Source organism: Lagopus leucura, unplaced genomic scaffold (genome assembly GCF_019238085.1).
Source record: "Lagopus leucura isolate 7727_CA_CO unplaced genomic scaffold, USGS_WTPT01 Super-Scaffold_100159, whole genome shotgun sequence".
Lineage (NCBI taxonomy): Eukaryota > Metazoa > Chordata > Aves > Galliformes > Phasianidae > Lagopus > Lagopus leucura.
The window spans coordinates 9,259,417-9,281,508 of NW_024962335.1; the positions used below are offsets into that span (position 1 = coordinate 9,259,417).

General features: G+C 41.2%; 2 protein-coding genes across 3 annotated transcripts in view; both read left to right on the forward strand.

The window, feature by feature from the left end:
- The first annotated feature begins 3,106 nt into the window (after positions 1-3,106).
- ACTR6 (actin related protein 6) lies at positions 3,107-11,612 on the forward strand. Its single transcript, XM_042889860.1, has 11 exons — positions 3,107-3,319; positions 3,835-3,952; positions 4,409-4,477; positions 5,660-5,783; positions 6,466-6,601; positions 7,268-7,324; positions 7,721-7,819; positions 8,007-8,085; positions 9,420-9,591; positions 10,401-10,539; positions 11,334-11,612. Exons 1-11 carry the CDS (start codon positions 3,252-3,254, stop codon positions 11,461-11,463), a joined length of 1,191 nt encoding a protein of 396 aa, XP_042745794.1. The 5' UTR covers positions 3,107-3,251; the 3' UTR covers positions 11,464-11,612.
- A 1,152-nt stretch (positions 11,613-12,764) lies between these two features.
- Positions 12,765-22,092, forward strand: part of SCYL2 (SCY1 like pseudokinase 2) — a 35,672-nt gene continuing 26,344 nt past the window's right edge. The window contains exons 1-2 of one of the 2 annotated variants that reach the window (XM_042890130.1): positions 12,765-12,935; positions 16,459-16,663. In XM_042890130.1, the coding sequence (XP_042746064.1) occupies positions 16,487-16,663 (177 nt within the window). In that variant the 5' untranslated portion in view covers positions 12,765-12,935; positions 16,459-16,486. The remainder of the gene's footprint in view (positions 12,936-16,458; positions 16,664-22,092) is intronic. The other variant, XM_042890129.1, reaches the window with a different exon arrangement.

Below are 22,092 nucleotides of genomic sequence, written 5' to 3' on the forward strand. Positions count from 1 at the left end.
ACTGATGATGAGATGGTAGACTAAGAAGGCATTTGTCTGTGCCTCAGCTGCAGCTTCTCCCTTCGCTGCCCAGTGAAGCATGTCTCCTGCAGGCCACATTGCCTGCCCCTCACCTAGTGCACCCAGCCCATTCCCTACAACCTCAGAGACTGGCACTGGGTTGGTTTTTTTGAAAAGCTATTACAAAGTGCAGCTAAAAGATGTAATATGCAATAGCAATAATAAATGTTTTGATATGCAGTAAAGATTCATCCAGATAAAATGTGAATTTGCATGCATGCATTACTAGATGCTGTCAAGGTGCACTTCATCTGCTTTCCAAGAGCCAAGTGGTCTGAAAGTTCACTCAGTGTGCAGTGTTTGAAGCTGCTTTGAATTTTCCAGATAAACTACAGTATTCCCTCTGTTCTGCAGTACCTTTACTTTGATGAGCCCAGTAAGACATTTATTTTTTTTATACCTCATGTAGCAGAAATGCTAAGACACAGCTTGCAGCAGTGATTGAGCAGCTGGCAGGAAGACAGAGCCAACCCAGGGATGCTCAGGTGTATGCAATGCACCTGAGTGACCAAAAGGGGTGGAACCTGGCTCCACCCCTTCCTGGACCTCATTTAGGCATTGGTAGTGAAGGCAAGAGTATCTTTCTGGGGATCCCTCCATACTTGAGGCTTCCTGGAGATAAGTAGCTTATTTTTCCTTGTTTCTTATGGTTGTTGTGTTTGAGTGAATTCTTGCTTGATGCAGCCTGGGATCTTGCTGTTCAGATGTCCTTGTTGTATTTTCCATTATGTTATACCTCTCTTTCAAAGTAATGTTTGTTTCTAGTCACAGAAAGCAATTTGTTTCTATCTAGGATCCTCTAGATCAAAATGATGCACCAAGCAAACTAACAACCCACCAGCAATAAACTCAACCTTGCTAGCAAGATGAAGAACTGCTCAGGTACAGTTTCTGGCCCCAGTTCTCTCAGCCTGTTCTTACATGGAGGTATTCCATCCCTTGGATCATTTCTGTGGCCCTTCTCCAGACGTGCTCCAACAAGCCCATGTTTCTCTTATCCTGAAGGCTCTACATCTGCATGTAGTACTCTAGGTGAGGCTTCACCAGCACAGAGCAGAGGGGCAGGATCACCTCCTTCTCCCTGCTGGCCATACTTCTTCTGGTACAGCCCAGGATGTGGTTGGCTTTCTGGGCTGTAAGAGTGTATTGCTGGCTCCAGTTTAGCATTTTCCTTAAGCAGAGTGTCTTGGAAGTTACTCAAACTCTCAGACTTCTAAAATCATGTTCTTCTCCAGGTGATTTCCATGGTTGTTATGAAGCCTACAGGTTATGATTGTTTCAAGAGAATAAGTTCTCATGCTGTGGCAAAATTTCCAAGACAGTTAATTAAATGATTTGTAATAGCTTTGTTCATTTAGTAAGCCCCTTCTCTGAAGCTACTTCATTCAGGAAAGGTATCTTGAAGAAATTTCATTGGTGGCTAACGAGGAACTCTAATTGTCAATATTAATCAGAAATAGCAAGAAGAATGGTAAAAACTGCCAGGTTTTTCAGATGTAATCTCTTTAAGAAGGACAGCTGACTGGCTCCAGAATGTAATCTAGGGCTGCAGAGGAAATACATCAGACGCTAATTTCTTTGCTTCTTGTGCACATGTAAATTATTTGCATGCAATGAACCAAAATAATCCAAGGACCTTCATATCAGATGTGAAGCAGTAACAAATGAAGAAGGAGGTCAGGAGATTAATACTTTTGATTGATTTTTATTTTCCAGGTGTTTAAAAATCAGTCAGTTGTGTAATAGTGACATCATTATATTACTTTGAGAGACTTATAAAGTGGGAATGAAGCAACACTTTTACTCATGTTTTAGTTCACATTTCTCAACTAGAAAAAATCCACCATTGTCTCAGAATTCTTGGAGAACTTTGAGAACATGACAGTTTCCCATCAAGAAAGAAAATGGGGGGAGGGAGAGGGAAGGAAATGTGAGGGAAAAGGAAAGCAAGATCCTTGCATGTGCTCCCTTTCAAATGTTCTTCCCACCTAGGTCTGGCAGAAGACAAGATGATCAGAATGAGAAAGTTGAAATATTCCTGCCCAGCATGGTTAACCTGAGTCATGAACTCACCTTCTCCCTCATATTTTGGAGCATGCTCCTTGGAGGAAAAGGCACAAGTCAGCCCTCCACCCCCAAGGAACTGTAAGTGTGTACGATAAGAAGCCCAGCTTATCTTGCTCAGAGTAGAATATCAGGTGTTTTGGATCCTGATAGAAGTTAATAGGAGAATATTCCCACACTGTGCTCATTAAACTTTGGACTGACTTTTTTTTATTATTATTTTTCCCCCACATCTCAATCCCATGTTTTCAAGCAGATGAGTGCCAGAAGGCTCCTGCATTTTGGAGTACTGATACATGGAGCTGATGCTTGATACAACATCCAAAGAATGAGTCCCTTACAAAATAGAGGAAGGCAACCATTTATGAAGAATGCCACTTGTGAGAGTGTTATCAGCTGTGGCCTTAATATAAGCAGCAGAGGTTTGCTCTTCCTATCTACTTTGCCCTTAAAGACACAGCTATGAAGGATTCCTTCATCTAGCTCTTTTCTCTTGATGCATCTGCACTGAGCCCTGCGCAGGGGGAAATAAATGTCACCCGAGAAGGATTGAAAGGCAGGCTGTATAGGAAGCTCTATGTGTGAATTTCCACGGGCCTCTTGACCTGAGTCCTGATCCAATGATTTTTCCGGCAAAAAAAAAAAACAAAAAACCCACAAACAGCCTTGAGTGTAGTACAGGCCGTTAAATGATAGCATGACTAACTGATAGAGCAGGAGCCCGTACCTAGCAAAGCGCCGTGCCCATGGCTGCCGCCGGGGGGCATTGTGGCACGCCGCAGAGCTGGAGAAGGCGGGGTTGGGAGTGACGCCGACGCAGGCGCACTGGGGCTGCCGGGCACGGTTGGGCGGGCTGATGCGCGTCACCTCCCGTGGCGAATGCTTCCGGGTGGCGCTCGACCAATCGCCAGGCTCGGCGGTTCCTCGAGCGTCGCCGGCATCACGTGAGCGGCGAGCGTTCGGCGGCAGAGGCGGGTGCTCGGCCGGAGGCGGTCCCCGCGGCACTCCTGCGTCCCGTCAAGCAACGCGCGCGCGCGCGCTGCACCTCCGCTCTATGGTAACCATAGCGATCCACGGCGGTGGCGGACCAATACTGGGACGGCGGCGGCCGTGGCGCCGTGGGGAGCATGGCGACGCTGGTGCTGGATAACGGCGCCTACAACGCCAAGATCGGCTACAGCCACGCGCACGTCAGGTGAGGCCGCGCGGCGGCGCCGGCGCAGTCCTTTCGTTTCCGATCGCTCCCTGCTGAGCTCGGCGTGGACGAATCAGCCCCTCGCGTTCCCCGCCGCCCGCTCCCGCCGCCCCACCTCTGCGGCCGCTGTGGGCGCCGCCCCTGCGGCGTGTGCTGGCCACGCCTCTTCCGCCTTCCTTCGGCGGCGCGGGCGCTGCGAGCCGCGGGCTGAGGGGGTTACAGAGCGACCTCCAGCCGTGGGCGTGCTGCCGCGCACCTGCTCGGGTCTGCCCAGCGCCCTGTCCGGCCTGGCCCTGAGCGCCTCCAGGGATGGAGCACCCGCAGCACTATGGGCAGCCTGCGCCTCGTCTCTGTAGCAGCTGCAATATTTTCTCGGTAGCCTGTATCGATAAATAGCTTAAAAACGAGGCGTGGCTGCAAATACATCATTGAAAGCACGCTGCTGTGAAAGTGATACAGAAGGGCAGCTCGTGTCTTAAGCTGTGATGTGTAGGAAATGCCTGTGTTTCTTCCAGCGTCATTCCCAACTGCCAGTTCAGATCCAAGACTGCACGCTTGAAAACCTTCACAGCAAATCAACTAGATGAAATCAAAGACCCCTCTGGCCTCTTCTACATTCTCCCTTTTCAGAAAGTAAGTTAACCCCAACCTAGAATTACAGCCAATGGGAATTAGTGCTTAATGGAACATATTTCACACAACAGGCCGCAGGTGCCGGGTATAGCCCGGTATTATAGACATCCCATCTCAACAGAGTATTCTCATCTATCAAAGAGAATAGTGCATATAGAAACCTACCTTCTTTTTTTAAGGTAGTAGTTAACGTATCAATGGAAGGTGATAGTAACATTCCTTGTTTTTGTGTAATGTTTATTACTTGGCATAGAATTGTAAGAATTTAGAAATCTCCACTCTCAAATCTCCATTTGTGCTGCTAGCCTATCGTGGTTTTTTGAGATTTTTAGAGCTCTGGTAATTGTTTTTAAAAAATAAAGTAAAATTGTATTTTCTAAGTATTTATTTCTAATGGTTGCGTTAGATTTAAATGTATTTTGTAATTGATTTTTTTTTTTTCCCAAACTTATGCAGGGTTATTTGGTAAACTGGGATGTCCAGAGACAGGTTTGGGATTATCTTTTTGGAAAAGAAATGTATCAAGTAAGACTCTCCTTTGTTTGTTTAATTATCTGATCTGAAAGATCTGAAATGTAATTTTTGTTATTTGTGACACAAACTAGATTTAGCCCAAGAGGTGCAGTAAGGCTGTTCTTCTGTTTTTTTTCTTGTAAAAAATGCTGTATTGTTATTTAAGCTGAAATGGGGTGTTTTTATTTTTGTGATACCTAGGAGGCAGAATTTTACTCAGAATGAAAATAATGTCCCAAAATGTTTAGTTTCTGGGCTTAAAAATACATACTACTGGATTTTCATATTTATCTTTCATTTAAATTTTGGACCTAGAATTCCAGTCACTCACAATTCCAGGAATAATTTTTCGTTTTTTAAATCCGTTTTTGTGAGTAAAGGCCTTAGAGGAATAAGGGCCATATCAAGGTATCGTTTGTAGTTAAACTCAAGAAATCAGTAAATGTAGAAAGTCCAGGATCTTTTGCTGGTTTGGTTAGAGTTCACTAGTTGGTGTGGAATTTCATCTTGATTAAATGCTGAGTTGTTGAAGAGATGCTTTTCTGTAGTTGGTAGTATCTTATTTGAGTATTGTAGTGTTCTTTGTGCGTATCTCTTTACAATGCTGCATTATAATGTAAAGGGAGCAGAGTACATAATGAAGGTGCTCCCTTCTATTATATTTTAACCCGTTAATGTGTTAAGATTCATCACTGCTCATAAATTCCTTAAAAAGAAAAAATAAAAGTAGAACTTCAGAAGCCTAGTTTCTGCTAACTGATATGGCGAATTATAATCGTGTGTCTAAATTTACGTAGTTTTCAACTGCTGTATAATGTAGCATAAAATCACAGAATGGCTTAGGTCACAAGGGACTTAAAGATGATATGGTTCCAATTCCCTGCTGTGTGCGGGACTGCCACTCACCAGCTGGGGCTGCCCATGGCCTCATCCAGCCTGGCCTTGAACAATTCCAGGGTTGCAGCATTCTCTGGGCAATGTGCTGCAGTGCCTTACCACCCTCCAAGTAAATAATTTCCTCCTAATACATAATGTAAATCTCCCCTTTAGTATAAAACAGTTCTGCCTTGTCCTATCACTATCAGATTGTGTAAGAAGTCTGTTTTCCTCCTGTTTATAAGCTCCCTTTAAATACTGGAGGGCCACAGAGAGGTCTCCCTGAAAGTAATGGCAACTTTTGTGTATTTTTCATAGGTGGATTTTGTAGATACCAATATTATTATCACTGAACCTTATTTTAACTTCAGTTCAATACAAGAATCAATGAATGAAATCCTATTCGAAGAGTATCAATTTCAAGCAGTTCTTAGAGTAAATGGTGAGTCTATCCATCTTAATTCACATTCATGCATTGGAAAGTTCAAACTTGAAAATAAATAAATATGAATGTATACATGCATATGCAGGAATTATTTTGGCTCTTTCCTGAGTAATGTGATAGTAGATGTATTCAAACTGGATTAGGCATCCTCCCAGACTACTTCTTTAAGAGCATCATTCCGTTAAGTTCAGCTAAAGGAAATCTAAGAGGAGAGAAAGATGTCAGAGATAGTTAATATATTTTGAAATAAGATTGCATTTGAGAAAGTCAACCAAGGGTTTGTGTGAAGACTTTCTTCTTTTAGGAATGGAGATGTTTAGTTTTTTTTTAATTTTGTTTTGTATTAGCAAATAAAATGCAGCCTTGTCATGAAATGCATCCTTAGACATAGGATATCCCTTTAGATAGACTTGAACAATCACATTGCAGTTAATCTCTGTGAACCTTAGGAGAGGAAATAGAGCAACCGTTTGAATCCATGAGAAAGAAAAAAGCAGCGAGGTGGGTGGGAATATACAATGTGTGATCTTAGTGCTATCAAAATTAGTTCATGTGTGGTTGTAGCGTTCTGTATTGAGTTTTTGAAAGTCTGGCATTTAAAATTTGAAGCACTTTTATATCAGCGTAAATTCTAAAAGTGTGTGTTCATGTAAACATGAGTAGGTTTTCTATGTTTCAGCTGGAGCTCTTAGTGCGCACAGGTATTTCCGGGATAATCCATCTGAGCTGTGCTGTATCATTGTGGACAGTGGATATTCTTTTACACATATTGTACCTTATTGTAGAAGTAAAAAGAAGAAGGAAGCAATTATCAGGTAAGCTGCATTATGTATTTATATTTTTAAGAATTGTTTGCTATACACAGAATCATTATAGAATTATAGAATGGCCTGGCTTGAAAAGCACCACAATGATCATCTGGTTTCAACCCCCTGCTACATGCAGGGTCGCCAACCAGCAGACCAGGCTGCCCAGAGCCACATCCAGCCTGGCCTTGAATGCCTCCAGGGATGGGGCATCCACAGCCTCCTTGGGCAACCTGTTCCAGTGCATCACCACCCTCTGTGTGGAAAAACTTCCTCCTCATATCTAACCTAAATCTCCCTTGTCTCAGTTTAAAACCATTCCCCCTTGTCCTATCACTATCCACCCTCATAAACAGCCATTCCCCCCCTCCTGTTCATATGCTCCCTTCAAATATTGGCAGGCCGCAATGAGGTCTCCCTGGAGCCTTTTCTTCTCCAAGCTAAACAAGCCCAGTTCCCTCAACTTTCTTCACAGTAGAGGTGCTCCAGCCCTCTGATCATCTTAATGGCCCTCCTCTGGACCATTTCCAAGAGCTCCACGTCCTTCCTGTACTGGAGTTCCCAGGTCTGTTTGCAGTACTCCAGATAGCGCCTCACAAGAGCTGAGTAGGAGACAATCACTTCCCTCTCCCTGCTGAAGTTAACAAAAATCCCTGCGTTACTTCTTCTCTGTAGGATTAATGTTGGAGGAAAACTGTTAACCAACCATCTGAAGGAGATAATCTCTTACAGGTAAAGCATGAGACTTGATATTCTTTCTATGAATTTTAGATTAAATACTGTTTGAAGGGGACTGTTGTCTGTTACAATCAGCTAGCTGCTGTCCTGAGCTTAAAAATGTCACTACAAAAATTTAACAGCCTAATTTATCACAGTACCAGGGCTTTTGAAGTTGCTGAAACAACCTGTATGTTCATAATGATACAAGTTCTTAAAACTTTCTGAGACAGCTGACTGATTATCTACTGAGACAGTTGTTAAATATGTGCTGCAGTACTAGATTTCTGCACTGAAAACTGGTAACTCGTCTCCAATAAAATAGTAGACAGGTAATGCAAAGAACTGTAACAGTTGTCAAACTTAGATTCTATTTTATATGGAGGTTTTTTTCTGTTTGTTCCTGCACAGGCAGTTACACGTTATGGATGAAACACATGTAATTAATCAAGTAAAAGAAGATGTGTGTTATGTGTCTCAAGACTTTTACAAGGACATGGAGATTGCTAAGTATGTATGCAGTGCTATTAAGTGTAAAACTTGGTACTTCTCAATAATTAATTTGTACGAACAAATGAAAATATGCTGTTAATTAGAAAATTTTCAAATTAAGTCAATGGAAGTATTATCAGGATAAAAATGTGGAGATTTAGAAGAACTTGTTCTTTATTCTGTTGTATTTTACATTATTTTTCAGATTAAAAGGAGAGGAAAATACTGTAATGGTAGATTATGTTTTGCCAGACTTCAGTACAATCAAAAAAGGATTCTGTAAGGTATTGACATTAGAGTTTTAAAATATTTTTGGACTGTTTTCCTTTGCACAAGGCTGTTCCTGTTTGTTAAAAAGACTTTTCTTTGTTCTAATGCTGCGTTGTAACTTCTGTCTGTTCTACGCATTAATGGGTTAAATTTTTAAAATGCCAAGTATCCTGAGGTGTATTAATTTGCAGTATCAAATCTTTAGTTCAGATTCTTGTAGGAATATTGCGTGTGATTTGAAAACTGAACGGTGGCAAAGGCTCTGTCTCTTCTTTCCTTATTCTGGTAGAAAAATGGCAAGATGTGTTGTCACCTATTTTTGAAGGCTTTGAGATACAATCATGTTGCAGCTTCTCATGAAGATTTCATACCCTTTGTAACTGCTGCTTAAAACCAAGAATTCATTTAGCTTACATTCTTCCTGAAGTATGTTCCTTTATAGTAACTTACATGTGCTAATGCTAACTTGCAGTATACGTACAAATGTAATCATCAAGAGAAACTGGCTTGCTGTCCTCAAACTTCAGATTGCTGTCAGTGCAGTACTGCGTTAAATTTGTAGCTGTAGCTACCTGGTGATCTGATGAGCTGACTTGATGTTTCTTGCTACCTTTCCTGGTGTAGGTAGGTTTCGCCTACCTTGAGATCTGTAAATTTTCTAGAAAAATTGGATTCTGTGCAGTTACCTGAACGTTCTCTAATTTGCCTCTGCTATAGGAAGGAAAAGCAGACAGCTTGTCACTCATTTTTTTAGGAAGCCGACATGAAAATGAAATACTTGTTTCTCTAGCATAGCATTTTATGTCCTGTTATCTAACACTTGCAGATTGCTATGCTCGTGCTGTCATGAAACCTACTCTAAATTATCATATATCACTATTATTCCTTTCTCAAAGCTGAAAGGGGTTTTCTCTTTGGTAAGTGTTAGTAAGTCTATTTGAATTTCGTCTAAGCATGCCAGTAAGTAGAAAGCTCAAAGCTGTGCCTGAAGAGCCTGAAAAATCTTCATACTAGTGACAACAATTTTAAGTGTTATCCTTGCTTGGTTGGTTTTTTTTTTTTTAGTTGGCCGTAGTTTTCAGTTTCAAAAGCAGTCCCAGTATTTTAAGTATCATTCTTGTGCATACTTATTTTATTTTGCATTGGGCAAATCTGCAGCTGGTAAGTTGATAAATTCAAATTTAATACCAGAGTATGTATTGTTATTATTAAAAGATTTATAGGTAATATGGCTTAATGTGGGATGTATGGCTTACCACTACTATAGTACATGAAAAAAATAAGCTGAATACTCCGGAATATGACTTCTTTTCTAAAGCAGTGTTTACTATTTCTGTCTTTAATTTAGCCAAGGGAAGAGATGGTGCTAAGTGGAAAATACAAAACTGGTGAACAAATACTTCGTCTAACGAATGAAAGATTTGCAGTTCCAGAAATACTCTTCCATCCTTCAGATATTGGTATTCAAGAGATGGGAATTCCTGAAGCCATTGTTGATTCTATTCAGAATTTACCAGAAGGTATAATTTAATAAGTATTTTGGAAGTTATTTTATTTTAAACTTGTTTTAGCACCCAAAGAGTCATAAGAAGCTAAATGCTCTCAATATGTCTGGTAGGCTTTTATGAACTGTTCTGTCTTTTGGCATGTATCATGTAGCCTAGAACTGATGATTATCTGTAAGATGCCCACTTGTGCAAGCACAGCTTTGTGGTAGTTCCTAGATTGGCTTCTACTTTTGCTTCAGTTGATCGCCGTGTGCTGTGTTACCAATGTGATCTACCTGCCACTGATGATGGAATATACTTATATATACTTAAATAAATTTTTCTTCAGTGGAAGAAAATTCAGCCTGGCTGAAATCAGTCGTTTAAGCATCAGAGTCTTAAACCTGTCTGACTGCTCTGTTGGACAGAAATAATATTAGTGCCTTCGTGTTATAGATGATATTGATGTAGTTGATGTTACTACTTTTGCAAGGATATTCATAGGTTTTGTGATGCCACATAAGGGTGGAGGTGTTGAAACTATGAAATGGTGCAATTTTTAAGAGTACAAAATAAAATTCATTTTGAAAGAAGAATGTGTTGGTAGGCATGAAATCTAAGAGACAATTAAAAGACAATGTTGTGATTTTTAGAAATTGAAGAACAGATGATGATTGCTTAGTTGTGTTTTGCTATGAATATGACTGTGTTGATCACTAGATTAACACAACTTCTGTATGTTTTTCTTAACTCATTTCCAATTCATAACAAAATCGGGGAAGAAGAATCTCGTTTCTAAATCCATCCTTAGTCTCTAACTACAGGTTTTATTTATTTTGAAGAAATGCAGCCTCACTTCTTCAAGAACATTGTTCTGACTGGAGGAAACACGCTTTTTCCAGGCTTCAGAGACCGAGTGTATTCTGAAGTGCGATGCCTTACTCCAACTGATTATGATGTTTCTGTTGTTCTCCCAGAAAAGTAAGTCCTAAACTGTACTGAACAAACTGTCAGGCAGGACTTCTTTTGCTGATAAAAAGATATTAATCCCTTTAAGTGAACCGAAATCATTCAAGAACAATTGTTCTAATTTGTTGTATTTTTGGAGAAATTGAATGTATTAGAGACCATGTGCTTGTCTAGTATATTGCCTAATAAAGTTAAGCACAGAAGTAGTTGTTTCCAAGGTGAGTGTTATAAATAGATCAGTAAGACTGTAGTCTCATTAAGAGAAGTGGATACATAAGTATGCGTGATTAGAGTTTAGTACTTAAAAGAATAATTACTATATGAATGCTGACGTATCAGTTTTAATGCAGGCATTTCAGGGACTTGAAGGAATAACATCTTTGCAGAGAGTGAATATATGGTAGAGGCAAAACAAGTAGTCTTTGATCATACAAAAGATTATCTTTACCTTTTAAAGTATTACTAGAGAATATTTTTGAATATTAAAGAATAGTCACGCAAAGAAAATATGAAGACATTGCTATTTCCTGCCCCCTTCACACCTGCCTCCCAAAAGTTACTTAATTTTTTTATAAAATGGGAAGTCAGCCCTGGCCAAGTTTCAAACTTTGTCTCAAAATTTGACTGGAGCTGGATGGTTTCATGTAGCAGTCAAAAAAAAAAAAAAAATCATCTGAGAACAGTCTTTTCTGATTTGATATATTTTTGATAGATATGGTCAAATAAAAGTGTGCAGTCATGATTTCCAAGAACTGTATTTTAAATGAACTTGCACAAGATTGACAATGGTTTTGTTCATTTTTCAGCCCTATTACTTACTCTTGGGAAGGTGGGAAGCTCATTTCTGAAAATGATGATTTTGAAGACTTGGTAGTAACCAGAGAAGATTATGAAGAACATGGACACAATATATGTGAAGAGAAATTTGATATTTAAGTAGCATAGTTGGGTATGTTGTTGTTCCATTGGTTTACTCAGAGTGGAGCTCTGAGCTGTTCTCTGTCAGTTAGGATTGTGTTTTAGCTTTCCTATACTTCATTGGATTGGGAGAAGTTCATTTTCAGAATAAAGTTTTACAAGCTTAATTTTTACTGACTGCTTCATTATGTTCTTAGTGCAAAAAGTCTTAATAGTGTGAGGCAAAATAGTGAATGCTAGTACTGGTATAACACACAGGATAATTTGATTTCCCCCCCCCCTCCGCCCCCCAAAAAAATGTTACTGTTGTGCAACCGAATGGGCATTGCACTATTATTAAAAGCTCACTTCAACTTTGCTCATTCTGAAAATGAATGTGAGTCTTGGTTATGATTATGTTAGTGAATAGTCATGAGGGGAACAGAAATGTGACCTCTGCTGTTGGTAATATGCATAGATTTTGAGAAAAAGTAATTGGAACATTTCCTTCTTAAAAAGAGGCTGGGGATTAGTGGGTTGTGGTTTCTTTTATTTATTTTTCAGGAGAGCAAATAAGTTACCTCCTCTTCTCATTTTTCTGGAATGTCTGCCAGGCTTGTGTCTCAGGTGAACCGAGTCTGCAGCTGTGGCCTGGTTACCTGTTTAGGCAACGTGTAACCCATCTGTCAGCATATGAACTCAGGACAGTGTATGAACAGGAACAAAATTAAGCTAATACTACTGTGCCAGACTATTGTAGGTAACAAAGGAGGGAATAGCACAGAGCTGCATCGGGAGGATCAGGTGAGGGGGTTAGGGACAGGTTCTCCACCGAAGGGTGGTGGGCATGGGACAGGCTGCCCAGAGCAGTGATCACAACCTCAATCTGCCATAGTACAAGAAGCGTCTGGACAGTGCCTTCAGACATATGGCTTGATTTCAGTTGGTGCTGTGTGTAGCCAAGAGTTGGACTCGGTGATCCCTCCCAACTTCAGATATTCTACGATTCTATGATTCCACAGCTGAGTCGCTCGAGAAGGACCATCACCATTTGCAAAACGTTTATATGAAGTTTTACAGACCAGCATATATAGCTTTGTTTTCACATTTTAAAGGTATTTTTACTGCGTGACAGCAGTCCTCCCTCTTGATACGTAAGCCCTACAGCAACCGTACTCAATTTTACAAAAATAGAGGAAGGTGTCACTGCACGAGCGGCCCCTCACACGCCGCCCGAGGAGCCCCCCGAGGCACGGAGCCGAACGAGCCGCCATAACGGAAGCGGCCGCGCGCATCACTTCCCGCCCTCCGCCGCCGCCTCGGCCCTGCCCCTGCGGGGCGGAAGTGAGCCGCACACAGGCCGCCCCTCTCCCGGCGCCGTGGCTCTCGCCATGGAGTAGCCGGAGCGGGTCGGGACGGAGCCAGCGGCAGAGCTAGCTGACAGCCGGTCCTCCGGGCCCACAGGGCGACGGGCGGCCGGGTCCCGCGCCGGCGGTTCGCCCCGAGCTCAGGTGAGAGGCGCGGCCCGGCCCCGCGGGGCCACCCGGGGCCTAACGCTGCTGCGCGGGCTGCGGGTGCGCGGCCCGGGAGCGGTGTTCGGGCACGAAGGGGATGAGGGGGACCGTCCCGGCTGCGGGGCGGGAGGGGCCGTAGGGCCGGAGTGCAAACCCTCCCGCCCTGGGGCAACTGCGGGGAGGGGTTCCGCTGCGGGTCCGTTCTGACTGTAGATAACAGTGACATGGTGGGGCGGAGGGCCGGCCCGCGGGAGGCCGTTGTGCGGCCGTTGTTCAGGTCGGGGCTCTCCTGTTAACGAGGGACCGGCAAGACCGTCTGCCGTCAGTTCTTGTTAAGGTTTCAGCTGCAGTTCATTGCCAAAATGCTAGGAAAAAAAAAAAAAAAAAAAAACCGAAAAAAAAAAAAAAACAACAAAGCCGTGAAGGTGACTTACTCTGAGGATTTATTTTGGATTTTATTTCAACCTTTTCACTGTTTTGATTCATTTCTTGTTGCTGTGAGGGCTGTTACTGCTCCCCTCACACAGTGGCAGGGTTGTCACCGTTCTGCTGGGATGTCACCATCTTTCTGCTGATGTTTATTAGCACAAAGACCACCCGGCACTTGTGAGGGGACTTCGTGAAAACGATGTCCTAAGCAAATGCTGTGTTTCCTTTTAGGATTGGTTCCAGATTCTGTAGACTTGGTGTAGCTACCAAGCGCTTGCTGTCATCGACTTGTTATAAATAATCCTTCCTGTTCAAACAGAAGGAAAGCAAAGTTTTTGAGCGTAATTACATGTCCTGTGTTGCTTGTCTGTGCACTATTACTTATAAGATCTTGTACTTTTCCCATTTGCTACCTTTTAATTTGAGCTGAAATTGTCATTCTGGGTAGCAGACTTGCTTTGTTGCCCTGTGGCTGTTAATTCTGCTATAAGTAGTAATTCAGTCTTAGAATAACCGAACAGTTGAACAGTTTCCTGCAGTTGAGAACTAAAGTTACATGTTTCAGGTATGGTCAATAACATTAAGACTTGTGGTATTTCTCAAAATGGAATGTTTGGGGTTTTTTTCCTCAAGGATTTTCAAAGTATGCTGTTCTCGCTGATGTAAATGTTTTGATTGAAATCAATAATAACAGTGGTTTTTACAGAGCCAAAAAAGAAAAAAGGCTTCTTTTAGAACACAGTCCAAATGTTGACATGAGGATTTCTACAAATGTATAAACAGTTTTTGATAGACTTAAAGCCAAAACCGTTTACTAAGGAGTACTCCTTTTCCTTAGCTGAACAAATCAGTAATTTGTGTACTGTCAAACTGGAGATGAACAGATTGGACAGGGCCTGTTAGGATTGCTGTTTAAATCCTGACCCTTCAGACACCTGGATGTTATGGGCATCTTCACCTTCTGGCTTTTCTAGCTTTCTCACTATAGTTAATCTGTCACCCACAGTAGAGGGCAGTTCTGAATTAATGAATGCTGCACCATTTTTTCCACTGTCTGACTGGAGAAGCTCTCTTTCAGGTTTATACAAAGGAATGTGAGCATGCACATGCACACATTTTCTTCATCTTATCTCTGCAAGTAAATCTGTGGAACTTCTCTGATAATAAAAGGCTGATGCCTTTTTATTATTATTTTTTTATATACTAATACCTCTTTTTTATATAGAACATTTTCTTGAATTTTTGATTTTGGTACTCTCTTTAGAAGTGCAAAGTTGTGTTGCTCATCTGATGTGGCTGCTGGAGAAACATTTATTGAGTCATAGCAGGAACATGTTTCTACATTTCACAGTGGAGTCATGCTGAAAATGGGATGTAACTGCAACTGTAATCAATATAAGGCAACATAGCTGTGATGCTTCCAGCACTGGGCTAAGATCTAGATTTGCTTGAAAATACATCTTCACTGGAATGAATTCTTCAATTATTCTTTTTTTCCTCTTTTAAGAGAAAATTTGCCTACTGTGTTAATTTTCTCTTTTGGGAAAGGGGGAGAAAGATTGCATGTCTGAATTGTGTGGTCAATTTCAGTCAAGTTGGACTGAAGTACACAGACGCCAGAGATAAATTGCTACAGATTTGTGGGATTGAGGAACCATGGAGAAGAAACAAGCTCCATCTCTGCCTTGAATATGGAAAGTGTTACAATAAATGCATATCTGATTAGACTCCATTGTTCTCTGTGTAGAACAATGCCCTGTGATGCCTGAGCAGTGGGAAAAGCTTTAGTTTGTTCAAATAGATCAGGTGGACGTTGGGGCTGATTGGCCCCAGTGCTCCCTGGATTACCTGTTACTTCTGCTTATTTTGTCCTCGTTACCATGACTTGCAAAACATCTTTATCACAGCTGACTCTGATCTCTTCTATTTGCTTAGCAGTGACATTTCTATTTTTCAAGGTAGTTTTGCATAAATTATAATCCAATAAATTGAATATATAACAAATAAGGCTGTGTTTCAGCGTATTTGCTAATGTGTTATCATAGGTTTATTCTACAAGTTGAAGACATTAGTATTCTTCATACCTTATATGAAAGGAAGAATGAAGAAATATTCTTCAATATTTCTTCAAAATATGCCGTATGATACTGATTCCAGGAGATCATTTCTCTTTGTGTTCTCTCTTTGTCTGTGCATATACCGATAAAGAAGATGAATGCCTGTCTCTCTCTTTTGCTATTTCTTTCTTGTCTGCATTCTTTCTTATATATCCATTATCAGAGAGGCAATTGTATAAATGTGGCATATCCTTCAAACTTTTCTCTGGCAGAAAAGAGAAATCAGATTTTTTTGAACTAACCATGTCAACTTAGGAAACTGTGTAAGTATGCAGTAGAGGGAGAGGAAAGTGAAATAAACTGTAAGGAGCCACAGTCGTTTAGCTCTCAAATTTGCAAATGTTATGCTAATAAACTTACATGTGCAATTTTGTTGAAAAAAGCATAAAAAGGCAGTTTCTTGTTTCCTACTTTCACAGCAGCTGATCACCTCCCGAATGCTCAGGTCAGACAAATAATGTCAGCAGTTCTAATGAGTAAAGTACTGAATTTTGAGCTTGTGTTTTGTTAGTCACGATGTGGGAAAGAACAGTTTGATTTTTTTAAATTGTCTTGTGCATAATAGAAATCATTCTTTTGATGGCCCTCTGGTCTGAGCAGTTTTTTCCCTCAGAAAATGTCTAATTCCACGAACACTGAATTGATGGATTCCGCTTTCATTCACCTTTGGTTCTGCTGATTGATATTAATATAGAAGTTGTGAACCTTTCCTTTCACAGGAGCAGTCTAATTGATTCAATCACCTGTTTTTTCAATAAGTGGTTGAGTTTTTCAGTCCTCGGTTGCTTTGATAGATCCTATGAAGAGCCATCAACAGATTCAGCAGTTTCTGAGGAGGAGTAGCAAGGACATACAGCCCAGGCCTCCAGTATTCCACGGATCTTTGGTCAGATGACCTTAATATTATTTTTGACATTTGTCTTTGTTTATTGTATTTCTAAAAGACTGTGAAGCTTTTTTTCTTGTCTTTTTAGCATAGTACGTTGGTGTACAGTTGACACAATGGAGTCCATGCTGAATAAGTTGAAGAGCACTGTTACAAAGGTAACAGCCGATGTCACCAGCGCGGTCATGGGAAATCCCGTTACCAGGGAATTTGATGTAGGTCGACATATTGCCAGTGGTGGTAACGGTCTTGCCTGGAAGATATTTAATGGAACTAAAAAATCGACAAAGCAGGTGAGTTGTCAAGTAACAACTTATGTTTGTAAGTGTTAAATAACAGACTGGTAGGTATCACTTGGTGATATTCAAAAGGAAAATCCAGCTGTGCTGGCAAATGCTAAGAGTGTAAAAATTGAAGACCCCTAAATGATTTAAGTATGGTGTTATCAGCTACTTAAGTGAGCTTTGCTGCTGGAGAAAAAATGGTTCAGTAGTCATAGCACACAACTTGAGAACAAGATCAAGAACTGATTTGAGTTAACTGACCTGACAAGAACGGTGAGGTTTGTTTGTTTGTTTGTTTTAACACGGTTCATTTCTCCAGATTAATTTACTTTGCAGTTTTGAGACATAATTATACTGGCTTTTTACAGCATTAAAAGACCATGAACCATGCCATTATTTGATCTCAGCAAAACAGGCTGTGATTTTTTTGTTCAGCTTTGACACACGAAGTAAAGGGTTAGAAATGTTATTGAGAAGTGAGATACAGTGGCAGAAAGGCATTGCTACTGGAGGAGGGTGTGGAGGAAGAGAATCCTGTCTCGATTGTGCAACTTTCAGATCAGTATTGTTGCCAGAGAAGTAACTCTATCTTAAAATGTTACAGTTTAGAGCACCAGTACATGTACTTTGCTTCACTGGAAGCTGCGCATATAGATAAAAGTGGGACTGTGACTTTGGAAGAAGGTTTGACTTTAGTAATGACAGAGATGGTGGGATCGATTGCACCTTCAGCAAGTTGAGGATGAACCACCAAGCTGAGTGGTGTAGTTGATACAACGGAAGAAAAGGATGCCTGCCAGAGAGGCCTGTGGGTCCACGTGAGCCTAATGAAGTTTAACAAGGCCAAGTGCAAGGTGTTGCACTTGGACTGGGACAATCCCAGTCACAACTACAGAATAGAAGAACTCCTTGAGAGCAGTCCTGTGGAGAAGGACTTGGGGTTCTGGTGCACAGAAAGCTAGATATGAGCCAGCAGTGCATGCTTTCAGCCCAGAAGGCCTACATTATTCTAGTCTGCATCAAAAGAAGTGTTGCCAGCAGGGCAAGGGAAGGGATTGTTCCCCTCTATTCTGCCCTTGTGTGGCCCTATCTGGAGTGTCCAGGCCTGGGGCCCCCAGCACAAGAATGATGAGCTGTTAGAATGGGTCCAGAGGAGGGGCACAAAGATGATCAGAGGGCTGGACCACCTCTTCTGTGAAGTGTGGATCTGCCTGGGGGTAGCGAGGCCCTACAGAGGGATCTGGACAGGCTGGAGAGCTGGGCTGGAGCCAATGGGATGAGTTTCAACAAGGCCAAATGCCGGGTCCTGCACTTCGGCCACAACAACCCCAGGCGACGCTACAGGCTTGGGGCGGTGTGGCTGGAGGACTGCGTAGAGGAAATGGACCTGGGGGTATTGATTGATGCTCGGCTGAACATGAGCCGACAGTGTGCCCAGGTGGCCAAGAAGGCCAATGGCATCCTGGCTTGCATCAGAAACAGTGTTGCAAGCAGGAGCAGAGAGGTGATTGTTCCCCTATATTCAGCACTAGTGAGGCCGCACCTCGAGTACTGTGTCCAGTTTTGGGCCCCTCACTGCAAGAAAGATATTGAGGCCCTGGAACGTGTTCAAAGGAGGGCAACAAAGCTGGTGAGGGGTCTGGAACACAGGCCATATGAGGAGCGGCTGAAGGAGCTGGGAATGTTCAGCCTGGAGAAGAGGAGGCTCAGGGGAGACCTTATTGCTCTCTATAACTTCCTGAAGGGAGGTTGTAGTGAGCTGGGGGTTGGCCTCTTCTCTCGTGTCATTAGTGATAGGACCAGGGGGAATGGTTTCAAGCTACGGCAGGGGAGATTCAGGCTGGACATGAGGAAGTATTACTTTTCAGAAAGGGTGGTCAGGCACTGGAATGGACTGCCCAGGGAGGTGGTGGAATCACCGACCCTGGGGGTGTTCAAGGAAAGGCTGGATGTTGTGTTGAGGGACATGGTTTAGTAGGAGCTTGGGAATAGGTGAATGGTTGGACTGGGTGATCTTTTAGGTCTTTTCCAACCTTAGTGATTCTATGATTCTATGATGATTCTATGATGATTCTATGAAGAAAGTGTGAGGGATCTGGGCTTGTTCAGCTTAAGGAAGACTCCAGGGATAGCTCATTTTGGTCTTCCAATACTTAAAATGAACTTTATAAGTCGGTCTTCCCTCTTTTTATCACAATCTGACGGTGATGGGACTAGGGGGAATGGTTTTAAACTAACAGAGGAGATACTGAGATTAGATACTGGGAGATATCATTCACTCGGAGGATGGCGAGGCACAGGCTGCCCAGGGAAATTGTGTATGCCCTTGGAGGCATTTAAGGCCAGGTTGGATGGAGCTCTGGGCAGCCTGGTCTGGTGCGTAGCATCCCTGCAAGGGGAAGGAAGATTGGAACTAGATGATCTTTAAGGTCATTCCAACTCAATCGATTCTATGAATCTATGAGAAACAGAGTTTAAAAGCTGGTGTTATAGAACATGATTTTATTGATCGGGAGAAATATGAAATATCTTTTTAAAACTTGGCGAGAAAATAGAATATTCTTTGATTAAGTAGAAGATGCAGTTAAACTTGATGCTGAAGTAATATGAAGTCACTTGTAGAATGAATCAGCTTGCTGTAAATGTGCCAAAAGAGATAGTCAGGGTAACTTACTTCTGTAAGCATGTATACAGCCTGTCAAATGGTAGCTGGTGGAGAAGTATAGTATGCAGAATAAATACTGTGTGGGAATTGTGTGATCTGTGTCAGAATCTGCATAATGTTCATCATATGTTGTACCATGTTTCTCATGCATCTGTCTAGCCATGACAGGATTTTATCATAGTATTTACTGAATTTATCAAATGTGCTGAATTTGTGTTTACTTTGTGTTGGTTTTTGGTGTTATTCAATTATGCAGTGCAGTAACAATACTGAAAGTTTTGATAGGTTTTATACAATCTCCATGTTCCATAAGCAAGTGACCTGTAGTGGGCATAGCTTTGAGGGTATGGAGTGTTGTAATTTCTTTCACTGCCCAACTGACAGTATATGGAAATCCATTCCTGTGAGTAGGTTGTATGTTGTTTATTTTCCAAGCCTTTGAAATGGGTGTCTGACTGTTGATTTTAAAGGGTGTTAGTTCAGATGTTACCATATTTGAACCTCATTCTCTCTATAAACCTTGACTAACACCTGCACATTTGTATGCCATCATCAGTCATTAAAAGTACAGCAACAGTTGTATTGCAGAGAATTTTAGCTGGCAATTACCATTCATTATTATTATTGCCAGGTAGGTAACATCATATCAACATTCAGCTTAATATTGTGAAAGTCACCAGGACGAAACACTCTGTTCTGCTGGGTCTGTTCTTTAGCATTCCTTTGTATTTCTTTTGCACGGGCCCTTTAGAAGGTTGGCTGGGCACTATGGAGGAGGTAGTTGCAGTTGCTTCTGTCATGTGCTGCATGCAATTCCTGCGTTGCAAAAGTGTATCTAACTTGGAGCTACAACCACTTAGCATGTTTGTTTGTTTACAATAAATGTGTATAGTGATCAAACAAAGAGGATGTAAAGCTTAATTGCCCTTCTTGTTATTTTATAACACAAGTAGTAATTTAAGTCATTGTAGCCATGTAAACTAGCTAAATTGAAGTGTCAGTATTGCATCAGCAGTTTGTTTCCCAGAACAAATGGAAGTCAGCAGCTGAAGTTAAAATTTCAAATGTGAATTAATTTGATTCTTATTTTAATTCTATGACATATACAAAAATTTAAAGCTTCAATCACCAGTGACAGCAGATATATATGATAGTATTCTTTTATTTCATGTATCATGTTACATGAAGCAACACATTGCTTATTTTATAGTATTTGTTTCTGCCCACTGTGGAGTTGCTTACGTAGTCTGAATGTGCTGATGTTCTTCTGGCATAATATAGCACCTTTGTGACTGGAACAACCTGATTGGGAAGTAGAGTTAATATTGTAGAGAAACATTGTCTAACTTAGAAAAAAAAAAAGAAAAAAAAGTCTGTAGGAAAATCTTTTCTGGCAAAAGACCAGTGTAACACTGGAATGCTTTCCAGTATTGTAATTCAGAGACTATTTTGCTTTGCATGGTGGGAGGCTTTGGTAAAACATCATGTGTTTTCATATTGAGTGGCATTTGAATATTCATTAAAAAAAAATGTGAGTGCATTTGGGTAAAATAGAGAAGACATATGAAAGGCAAAGCAAACAAGATTTCTAAAATCAAGTGCTCCTTTGATTTTGTTTACGGCTTAATCTTTAACAACATGATCACATTAAATCTTTTGCACAAGAGCACCACATCATTCAAATCATTGGGTAGATGGCAGGCTGCAGTCATTCAGCATTCTGTGGGTTTTTCTTCCTTCCGTGTTGTCCTGTGCTAGGTCTCTGCTGTTACTACTGTACGCTATTCTGAATTTCCTGAAAAGAGTTTCTCTCATGTCCACCACTACGGTGTTTGGTTGTTTTCTATATTATTAACATCTTTCCTCAACATGCAGTGAAATAGGGAGGACGAATTGATGCTGTTGCATCATTACATTTTCACAGCTCCTAAGAGCTTTTATTTTGAAATGCCTTATAGTTGTGTTTGTGTCGTTAGCAACACACATACTCAGTGCTCCTGCAGTCTTTGTGTGGCTTGCCCTCCTCTCAGTGGTGAAAAAGAAAGCATAACGTGACTGGGTGGCCTGATTGCCTTCTGTTGTTGGAAGCAGAGTACATCAGGAGCTTAGGATGGAAACGATGGAGCACAGCTTACTGAGAATCAGCAAGTGTGGTTGCACTATTTATTTTCTTTCTCTTGGTCATGGCCTTTGTTGATAGAAATCAGCAATACTTTTTTTTTTTTTTTTTTTTTCCCCCACTTGAGAATAGAGTAGGGCTTGCTTTCTAATTTTGACTTTTCACTACTACTACCTGCTTTCCTAAGATTTGGGAAATACTTTTTTATGTTTATAGGGTGTTTGGCTAGTTAAGTATGGGTGCAAGTGTACTTTCTTTCCAACTGATTTATTTGTCTTTAGTAGCTTCTATGATGGATATGACCAGTTGTTGATTTTTCTTTCTTTGTTGTTTTTGTGTTTTGTTTTCTTTTTAATTTCATATCCACCTCTGTAATTTTGAAGTTTCATTTAAATTCCTTAGTTTTCTCCTACTCCATTTGCAGAGGTTAATTGGAAAATCAATTTCTTCTCTTTTAACATTTACTACATTTCTGGGGCTTATTTTACACATTCAGGAATTTTTTACTATGCTTAATGTGTTATGATAGAATCATAAAATGGCCTGGGTTGAAAAGCACCACAGTGATCATCTGGTTTCAACCTCCCTGCTATGTGCAGGGTCACCAACCACCAGACCAGGCTGCCCAGAGCCACATCCAGCCTGGCCTTGAAT